The sequence below is a fragment of the Nycticebus coucang genome, chromosome 1 (assembly GCF_027406575.1).
Source record: "Nycticebus coucang isolate mNycCou1 chromosome 1, mNycCou1.pri, whole genome shotgun sequence".
Taxonomy (NCBI): domain Eukaryota; kingdom Metazoa; phylum Chordata; class Mammalia; order Primates; family Lorisidae; genus Nycticebus; species Nycticebus coucang.
In genome coordinates this window covers 110,776,532-110,786,625 of record NC_069780.1, presented here as the reverse complement: position 1 = coordinate 110,786,625, position 10,094 = coordinate 110,776,532, and the positions used below count along the sequence as shown (strand labels likewise).

Genomic DNA, 10,094 nt, shown 5'->3' with positions numbered 1-10,094 from the left:
TTTAAGTGCTTTCACCATAAAAAAATAGAATAAAAAGGTAACTAAGTGAGAGAAAGCACACATAAATTTGCTTGACTGTAGTGATAATTTCACTATATATTATCCATAACAACATTGTGTTGTACATTTTAAATACATATAGTCAATAAATCAATGAATTAATCAATAAAAATAAAACAGGGACATATTGTCAACCTTTCTGATGGAAAAATTCTGAAGATATCTGGATGTGGAGGTCAAAACCTGCTTAGACAGCTGTTCTGGAATTTGACTTAGGAGAAAGTGATGTGGAAAAAAACAGTCTCTGGGGGAGAAATGTCAGATTTTCAAATGGTGAGTGGAGATTCCAGGGATGAAGGTTAGAAGCAGGAGGGAACAGTGAGCCAGAGCACAAGATTGAAGCTGGTACTTGGGAGATTCTGATGATCAGCTTCTGTCCTCTGTCCTATGACATTGTGTCCTCAGCCCTGGGGCCTAAGGCTGGTCCTGGTCTGTGGCCTGATGGGAGCCAGCTGCACAGCAGGATGTAAGCAGAGGTGACAAAGAGAAGCTTCTCTAGATTCATAGTATCTACCATTGCTTATGTTGGATTCTCACAGCAGCTCACACCCCATGGTGCATGGAAGGGGTCCAGGTTGCATCTCCTTGTGAGAATCTAATACCTGGTGATCTGAGGCAGAGCTCAGGTGGTGGTACTAGCTCTGAGGAGCAGCTGCAAATACAGATTATCATTAGCAGAGAGGTTTGACTGCACAGAGACCACGATAAATTGATTGCTTACAGACTCATATCAGCCTCCCCATCCTAGTCCATAGAAAAATCATCTTCCATGAAACCTGTCTTTGGTGCCAAAAAGGTTGGAGCCAATGCCATGTTCTATGTAGTGTTTGGTGAACTGTTTGGAATCATTTCTCTTGTCTCTTTAGTTTAGTTTTTTTCTCCTTGACATTTCAGATAAGGCTCAGATACAGAAGTTTATGTGTTGCCAAGAAGGTGAAAGACTGGGCTACAGAGGACAGTAAAACGTCTGATTCAGGTAGACTCTGAAATTGCTTCCTAGAAAGCCCATTTTCCTAAAAAGAAATTAATTTTTTAATGTAAACTTCCAAACTTTTATTTATAGTCCATTTGGGAAACACAGTAAGAGAGGAAAATACCATTTTTGTTGGAAACATGAACTTTATTCTTTTTGACTAGTGAGGAACCATTTATTCTTCTGATTTATAAGCATATTTTACATCTTCTGGTCAATACATCAAGTGTATAATGTGACAGTTCCCTTCAGAATGCTAAGACCACACATGTTAAACTTAGCTGCACATTGAATTAGGCCATTACACAAATGTCACTTTTAATATCACAATACATACATATTATATAGATTTTTCATTGACAGAGTAACATGCCTTCAAAAATATTTTATTGGATGAAACTTTCTCATGCTCAGGCAAACTTCTGGTTCTTTTAAAAGCATTGGTATATTATAAATACCTGTAATGAAAATATAGTTTAAAATTCCAACGGAAATATTATGTTTCCTCTTTTACATTTTCACAAAACTCCAGATAGGCACTAAGAAAGACAGACAAAACTGTTTTACTTCTGAACAATATACTTCAAGTTGGAAACATTCAAACATGATTTTGTTGTAATATTAAAGCTTCTCAAGAGTGAACCTTTGGCTACAACCCAATGAGCTGGTTATTAGGACATTAGGTATTATTCGGAAGGATTAAAAATAAAGATTCATTTATACATTCTTACGTTCTTAGATTATGAGCAGGAAAAGGGTAAGTTTAATTCCAACCCTTTCATTTATCACCACTTCTCTGTGCCTTAGTTTTTGTTTTTTGGTTGGAAACTAACCTAATAACTCTCTGGACCTTTTCATCTTTGACACTTTTTGATGTACTACCATATTAAAAATCTGTATCAAACCTGTGAAACTTCCAAGGACAGACAGACACTACATGTATTTCAGAATAGTCTCCAGGTGTCCATGGGTATTGCTCCCAAAATACCTTCTTTCTGCACAAATTCAAAAGTGGAAAAGCAGGTGGAAGTTTGCCTCACCAACTACACTTCAAGTCAAAGTGAGAGACAGGCTAGTATTCTCTTTCCTGAACCAGTTCAATGCCATGAGGGGCCTTATGAAGTTTAAACATCATGATAGAATTGCAAACAGCAAATTCAATGGGAGAAATCCAGCAATTATAGGTGGCTGGAGCCTACGTAGGCATATTGAAAGGGAAGCTTGGAGGTTGGTAATGAATGAATTAGCATAAGTGAGCATCCAGGTGAGGTAAGATCAAATGAATATGGCAAACTAGATTTCAGAGGTACTTTGGGGGCCTAAAATACCTTTTTTTTTTTTTTTTTTGCGTATAAAGGTGACATAGCAAACTTTCCTAATTATTATTGTACATAGATCCTACCTAAACGAAGTTGAGGATAGTTCTTTTCCTAATGAAATTACACTTTGTACATTCTCATTTAGTAAAATCATAATCGAGTGGCCATTCTAAGTTGCATGGAGCCGGGTGCCATGGAAACCTGGACAGCCACCACTCAGCTCCTGACAGCTGAGGGAAGGTGGGTCTAAAACATGAAATCTCATGTTTTTTTCACTAATCACTCATATTTTTAAAAACATTCTGCAAACAAAAAAAATCTACCTGAGAGACAAAATAAGGTCTGTGGGCTGCCAAGAATTTGGATACTATCAGCTCTAGGTTTGGAGAAGGTCTTTTAGTGTCAAAGAATGAATGTTCAGTTTCAAAGATCTAAAACAACTTGTTCTAATGAACACAATTTATAAAAACAGAAACAGAAACATTGGTTTCCCCTGTTATGAATTTTTTCCTGCTATTACATTGGTTCTCCGTGTGATAAGTGCTTTCCTGTTGTTATGGTTAAATTCCTAACTAGGAATTTGGCAGGTCTGAGTTTTTTTTCTGAGAAAGTGATATAAATGTGTTCTATCAATATTTAGTTTATGGATGAGAAAGGAGACAGGTAAGGGAAAGCCTCAGAGAATAAGTGTTCTATCAATATTTAGTTTATGGATGAGAAAGGAGACAGGTAAGGGAAAGCCTCAGAGAATAAGAACTAACTATAGGGAGAGACGGGCACTCAGAGTGAGCCACAGCTGCCTCTGGGGCCAGGGATGTATCTTGGGGCATGCTAATCAGACCTGGAAATGCAGATTACACACTCTGTAGATCTAAATGATCCAGCCTTCTGCCACAAACCATGAGACTGCCACTGGGGGTAAGTAGTGCTTTGAAGCAGAAAGAGTAAGTCTAATTGTGAGCTCTTTCATTAGGGATTTTCCAAATGCGTTCTTTTTTGTTTGTTTGTTTTTTGCTTTTTGCAGTTTTTGGCTGGGGCTAGGTTTAAACCCACCACCTCCGGTATATGGGGCTGGCACCCTACTCCTTTGAGCCACAGGCACAGCCCAAACGCGTTCTTGGCATCAAAATTTGACTACGTGGCAAGGACAGGAAACAAGCTACAGAAAGTTTTCTCTCCTCTTTCTTTGCATATTTTTTGATCGAATTAATTGATTGCCCACGTTTTACCTTTGCTTTTGAGAAATGAAATGGGCTCAAGGAGGCTTTCTAACGTAGCATGAGGGCTGTCAGTCGTGACCACAGAAAGAACAATACACTTCACTTTCGATGGTAGGAAAGAGTTAAGGTCAATTCTGGAAGTTGGATCTCCTACTGGAGCTAAGCCTCCAAGCTAAGCAGTTTGGAGGAGAAAACGAAAAATGCCCTCAGGGATACTGTAAGTGTAGGAATCAAGGACAGAACAGCTATTCAGACACAGGCAAAATCTACAGGTGAGGAAGAAGCAGGAACGCTTCCAACTTGGGGCCACACACTCACTCTAACTTTCCTCCTTCAGAATGTCCACCAGAGCTTGAAGCAGCCGGTCGTCTCTGTGTTTGTAGGGTTTTGTGTTGTAGAAAACATCGACATAGTCATGGTATAGACTGTCCTCAGAGTCTTTAAGCTGGGAAGGATTGTTCAGCTTTTCCAGGGCTTCATAGAGGTTTTCATAAGGGATGTTGAGCTTTGTGCCCGGAGACTTCCTTGGCGCCGGTGGTGGCGAGGTTTTGCTGAAAGCGCTTTGCAGTAGTCGCAGCAAGGCCTGGGACACGGCTGCGCCCGCCCGCTCCGCGCTCCTGCCGCCCACCGTGCCGCTGCCCCCGCCGGGGCTTTCAGACACCAGCGGCTTCTCGTCAGGCTCCGCTTGTTTGGGCTGCTCCTAAAACACAAAACGCAACCCGCAGAGGGCAGAAGGCTCAGTACTTACAGCCCAGTCGGCCGGTGCCCACTGCCTGCGTCCTGGACGCAACGTGGGAGCCCAGGCTAGGACTGGGCTCAACCCACTCGTCTACCTGCCGAGGACCCGCGGCGACCATTTCAATCTCCCTTGGCTCCGCTCCTAAAGTCCTGGTACGAACCTCCATTCTGGGGGTCTGGAGGACCGAGCCCGCTGCCCTGAAGCCCATCTTGGGACGAGGAGGACATGAAGATATTTGACAACTGGTACAAAAGGCTCCCACAGGCTGTGGGGGGCAGGGAGCAGATTCCCGAGGGCTTACTCTGTCAGAATCACCCCCTTTAGTCCCTGCATTGTAAGAAAGGGCCAGGGGAGAGACTGAGGCGGGCGAGCGGGGAGGAGGAAACTGGAAAGCGCAGAGAAGCCATCTTGGTCAACTACTGTGCAAGCGCTTCAATAGTCTAAAACCAGAAAGGCCCCTTATGACAGATATCAAATTGGAAAGCAAGCTGTTAACATTTGGATTACACTTAGTTTTTAAACATTTTTGTCATTATCTCATTTAACCTATAATCCCCATAACCTAGGATAGATAGACGTTAGTATGTCCATTTTGCAGAAAGAAAACCAAGGATCACGTGGCAAAATCACGTAGGCTTCCCGGATTCGGGCGGGAAGACCACTCAGAGCCCCGCATGCTTCCGGGACTGTGAGCAGAGGCCCTGAGACTCTGGCCCTGGAGGGAAGCCCCAGCACAGGGTAATGCGGCCAGAATCTGAGTGGCTGCACACTTGGGGCCACATTTGTATTTTGAGTAAATACCATGTCTATTTATCTTCCAGAACACTCAGCACAGAGCTGGATCCATTCAGGGCAGGCCATTCTGGAAATTCTGAACACTTCTCTACTCCATCAGAGGCACCCTGCTGGAGGAGGCCGAGGAATGCAGAGATAAAGTGTGGTTCCCCGCCTCACCCAGCAGGGTGAGACCTATTCCCTCACATTTTCTCAGGGAAATTGTGATTGTATAGCTCTCCTTGTGCTACCAAGAAATGTCAGGAGAACTAGTAAAGAGAAGCCTACGTGATTTTGCCACGTGATCCTTGGTTTTCTTTCTGCAAAATGGACATACTAACTTCTATCTATCCTAGGTTATGGGGATTATAGGTTAAATGAGATAATGACAAAAATGTTTAAAAACTAAGTGTAATCCAAATGTTAACAGCTTGCTTTCCAATTTGATATCTGTCATAAGGGGAGAAAATTCATGTGAAGGGATTTAATAATTTTGAATTCATTAATTTTAATTTCTAAATTCTGGATAAAAGGACAAAGGAAAAATAAGGTTTCCCACTATAGCAAATGAACAGATTACCACCACCACCCTCCTCCTCCCCATAGGCCCTTACGGCCTTGTCCATCACAGTCCAAAAGAGCACGCCAAGAACAAAGCCACACACCTCTCTCACATCCACCATCTTCTCCACCCCTCTCCTGTCGTTCTGAACCGTATTGTACGATGTGTACACACGAGGCTCTTTCATATGCTCTGGCTGAGAAGATGTCCCATGCAAAATCAGCTTCCAGCTCACAATCCTTCCTTCATTCTGCATCCTTCCAGACTAAAAAATAAGCATATATTTCAGTGGGTATTTACAATAATACAAAATAAATTCCTTCGAGATACAGTAGAACTTCTGTAAGTTGCCCACCCATGGGACTGTAACAAACTGCTCAACATATGGAGGTGGGCAACATGAGGACCCAAGCCTCCTGCCTGATACAGATATGTGGTGTGTGTCCGTTCTGTGAAAACTGTGTCAATTGAAGGAGGTGGCCAGTGTGGGGAGATGGTCAACTGTGGAGGTTCTACTGTATCTAAAAAGGATTTCATAGTGAAAATCTAGTTTTAAGTTCCTATGCATTTTATATGCAGAGATCTATGTCAAAGGAAATCATTGGATTCCTTCTTGCTATAAAAGTTGACAGTCTGTAGGTCAGAAATTTAATAGCTAGTTATTCATAATCAAGCATTTAATTAAAAAATATCTCTAAATAAATGTTCTTTTCCATACTGGATGTGTTATTGAAAAGCTGACTGTACCTTCTATAGACAAAATTATATTTCCCAGTTCTCAATTTGTGGAAACTTTTCATTGGGAAAAGTCTCTGTGCAGTATTATAAATCACTATATAGGTGATTCAAATGAGATTTACATTTGATGTGAATGATGCCTGTAGGTTTTGTTCATTTTTCAAACAAAATCTTGATGACACATTACTGTTAGGTAACCAGGCTTAAGTCTGGAAGCACCTGAGTGCTTCGTTCTCAATATTTTTCACAGTTGTGCCTGAAACAATTTGTACAAATAGTGAATTCTTGTGGGAGTATATATAAATATGAAATACAATAAATTTGAAGAGTTATCAAGTTCAGAAGACTCAATCATTGTTGGAGAACTTGGACATAGAGATAGCTTTAAAAGTGCTTCTCACAAAAAATATAAACTGTTGAGTACCTCAGAATCTGATTTGGAAAATGACAGTGTGGAATGTATTTTAAATTTAAAGGTTTATTATATGGCAAAACTTTATTGTTTCATATTAAATTTTTGTCTGTATATAACTTTTTATAAATATGAAATATTGAAACGGAGCCCAACTTGAATGAATTATTTTGATTATTAAGAAGGCAAAGAGTGCCCAGTAGTGTGCCGTGCGACCTGACGGTGGTTGTGATCACTGCACACCTCAACTGGTTCGTTTTGTTTCTGAGTGCTCTGCAGTCAAAGAGTTAATTGGCTCTTGAAAATTATACACTTGTGGAAGATCAATAATTTTCAGAGGTCCCATATTTATGTTATAAATAATGTGCTAAAACCTAAAGTATTTTTGAAGGGTCAGCCGCGCAATATGGTGGTGGCTGTGACCTTCTGCCGGCTACTGGGTCTGGCTGGCACAGTAGTCCAGAGTCTGCCCAAGGGCGCCAGGTATTTTGGGGCACAGACCTCGCCAACCAGGGAGAAAGTCACTGTCCAGGTTTATGATGATAACGATTACAGAAAAATTAGATTTGTAGGTCGTCAGAAAGAGGTGAATGAAAACTTTGCTATTGATTTGATAGCAGAGCAGCCCATGAGTGAAGTGGAGAGCCGGGTGTTATTGTGTGATGGCGGTGGGGGTGCCCTGGGCCACCCCAAGGTGTACATAAACTTGGACAAAGAAACAAAACTGGGACGTGTGGGTATTGTGGACTCCAGTTCAAACAGCACCATCACTAGAGTGTGTCGCACTCCACAGGCCTCTGCGTGTGCATGGGGACGGCAGCCTGCAAACAGTTTCCAGACCACCCATTCTGGTGTTGAATAAAGGGTGGTACTGTGGAAAAAAAAAAAAAAAAAGTATTTTTTTTTAATCTAAAAGTGTATGGTCAGATTTTCCACACTTGATATAAAATGTTGGTAAATAGTCTTTCTTACTTTCCTGATGGGGAAATGGAGTGAAAGAATAGAGACCAAGTTCAAGAACAGGACAACCTACTAACATTTTCCTGCTTTGTCAATGAGAACAGGACTTTTTACAACTTCTGTTTCTAAATTATGACTTTTGCAGTCTTTGGGAAAAAGCTATCCTTAGAGAAAAACATAGCAATGACTATAGAATTTTTATTAATTTAACTGATATCTTCAAGAATTTAAAGTAGTTTGTTTTTAAAAAGTTATCTAAGCACTGAAATCTATACTTCTGATACTTGTCACACTTTCTTTCAGAGGAACTCAGAGTCAAAACACCACTCATTTATATTCTCACCCAAGGAGAATGCTGGAGAAATGATGCAAAACCAAATAATTCATTTGACTTTTTGCTCATATACTTCTCTGTCCATTCATTTTTGTGACTGTCTGTTAAAGTGTCAGAGGGATGTCAAAGAGTGTTAGTAAACAGCGAAAGGGAACTGAGGAATGCTTTTTGTTTGTTTCCTGGCTAAAATGGGGGGGGGGGGAAGAGTCATATGAAATAAGATCCTTGCCTAATGTTAAGCTACGCCCACATGGCACAGCAGGATACTTGTAAGAATGCCTCATCACAGAGGTAAAGTCTGGTAAGACACTGGCAGAGTATCAGAGTATTTGAGCATTTGTTGATCATTTAGGTGGCTGAATAGATCAAGTGACTGGCTTCATTCAGACATGGGAAAACCTGGATTTGTCCCATAGTCTGTCACATTGTTAATCAGTATGATTTTTTTCCCTTTTATAGTATGGCTAATGCCTAACCAGTCGGGCAGGGTTTGAAATACTGTATGTCTCCCTTTACCTCTACTAAGGAGTTTTATAGTTTTTTTAGGGCCCTAATGAATGACAAAATCAACCTGAAAGGTGCCTTAAAGTGTTTAAAAGTAAAGTTTATGTTTCTTCATCCTCTTGTTTATACTTACCATGTCTGTAATTCGCAAAGTCCAGGTACCTATGGGGTTCTCTCCCCAGGTGTGAACGGACATGAAATCCCAATTCTTAAAGCCATTAGGAGACGTGTCCCGCTCTCTCTCAGCCAATAGTACAGTGCTAGTTCCTATTTTCATGGGACAAACACAGTTAATGAATGTCCTAATAGCTCTGATAGTAGGTTATGCTATAACAGCTAATAATTGAAAATCAAAGCCCAGAGAAATTGGTCCTCCTAATTTTCCTTTTTAGTATAAGACCAGGAAAAAGACATTCACAGGGAAAAAGATTAATGCTTTATCTACAGTACTTAGTGCATTGCCTAGCATATAATAATAAATAATATAACTTTTGTCAATAAATATTGTGAAAGACTAATGAATAACTGTTGACTAAAAGTTATTTGAATGAGGAAGATCAGAGAGAGGGAAGGACGGAAGGGGGTGGGGCCTTGGTGTGTGCCACACCTTTTGGGGGCAAGACACGATTGCAAGAGGGACTTTGCCTAAGAAATGCAATCAGTGTAATCTGGTTTATTGTACCCTCAATGAATCCCCAACAATAAAAAAAAAAGTTATTTGAATGAGAACTACATGTACAGGTTGGATTAAAGGAAGTCAAAGATCTAAAGTACATTTTAGTGGAACTACCATTTTAAAGTATAAGAGGAAATCTGGAAAATGTAATAGGTCCCTGAGTCTGTAATCATTTAGATATGAAATTAATCGATGGATTATCTAATTATCAATACCTATCACTGATTACTTAATCAAATATTAATTAATTTATCAATGATATGATCTCTTGTCATGTCAAAACTAGTACTAGGAGTAGCTCTAAATTTTCAAGTCCAAACACCAGACAGATCAATAAATAATATTTCTTTCTAAGTGAAAGGGTTAAATGAACTATAGGTCAATCAATGAAAAAAAAGCATTTTCACTGATATTTCAGGCCAATTCCAAAGTATCTAGAAAATATAACTCCAAAATAGAGCATACTCTAAACCTCTAAAAATTCATATTCTGGATGAAGATCATAGAGATGGTTCATCTTCCCTCACATATATCCATTTAATGGAAATTAAATTTAGCCAGTGGAGTCCTACTAAGGCCTATGAGTATCGGAGTAGAACCTTCTGGTTGGATTGTGTTTTATGGTTCACAAGGCCTTTCCCATCAACTATCTCATCTGAATTAGTACCCTCTCAGGAAAGAGCAAAAGTCCATACATCATGTTAAATGGACTTGTTCATGTTATTCTGGTCCATTTATTAGTCTTTTCAGCCTTTTCTTAGAGATTAGAACTCCTACTTTTCAGTTGACTCTTTGGACGTTGCACTGCATCTGTGAGTTTCAT

General features: G+C 40.1%; 1 protein-coding gene and 1 pseudogene across 7 annotated transcripts in view; one reads left to right on the top strand and one right to left on the bottom strand.

Moving 5' to 3' along the window:
- Positions 1-3,321: 3,321 nt before the first annotated feature.
- The window catches only part of PCSK1 (proprotein convertase subtilisin/kexin type 1), a 395,546-nt gene continuing 388,773 nt past the window's right edge, over positions 3,322-10,094 (bottom strand). For 6 of the 7 annotated variants that reach the window (XM_053586263.1, XM_053586273.1, XM_053586282.1 and 3 more), the window contains 3 exons: positions 8,729-8,862; positions 5,751-5,912; positions 3,322-4,272 (listed from right to left, as the gene is read on the bottom strand). In XM_053586263.1, coding sequence (XP_053442238.1) covers positions 3,892-4,272; positions 5,751-5,912; positions 8,729-8,862 — 677 coding nt within the window. In that variant the 3' untranslated portion in view covers positions 3,322-3,891. The remainder of the gene's footprint in view (positions 4,273-5,750; positions 5,913-8,728; positions 8,863-10,094) is intronic. The other variant, XM_053586258.1, reaches the window with a different exon arrangement.
- On the top strand, positions 7,204-7,631 carry LOC128582399 (NADH dehydrogenase [ubiquinone] iron-sulfur protein 6, mitochondrial-like; annotated as a pseudogene).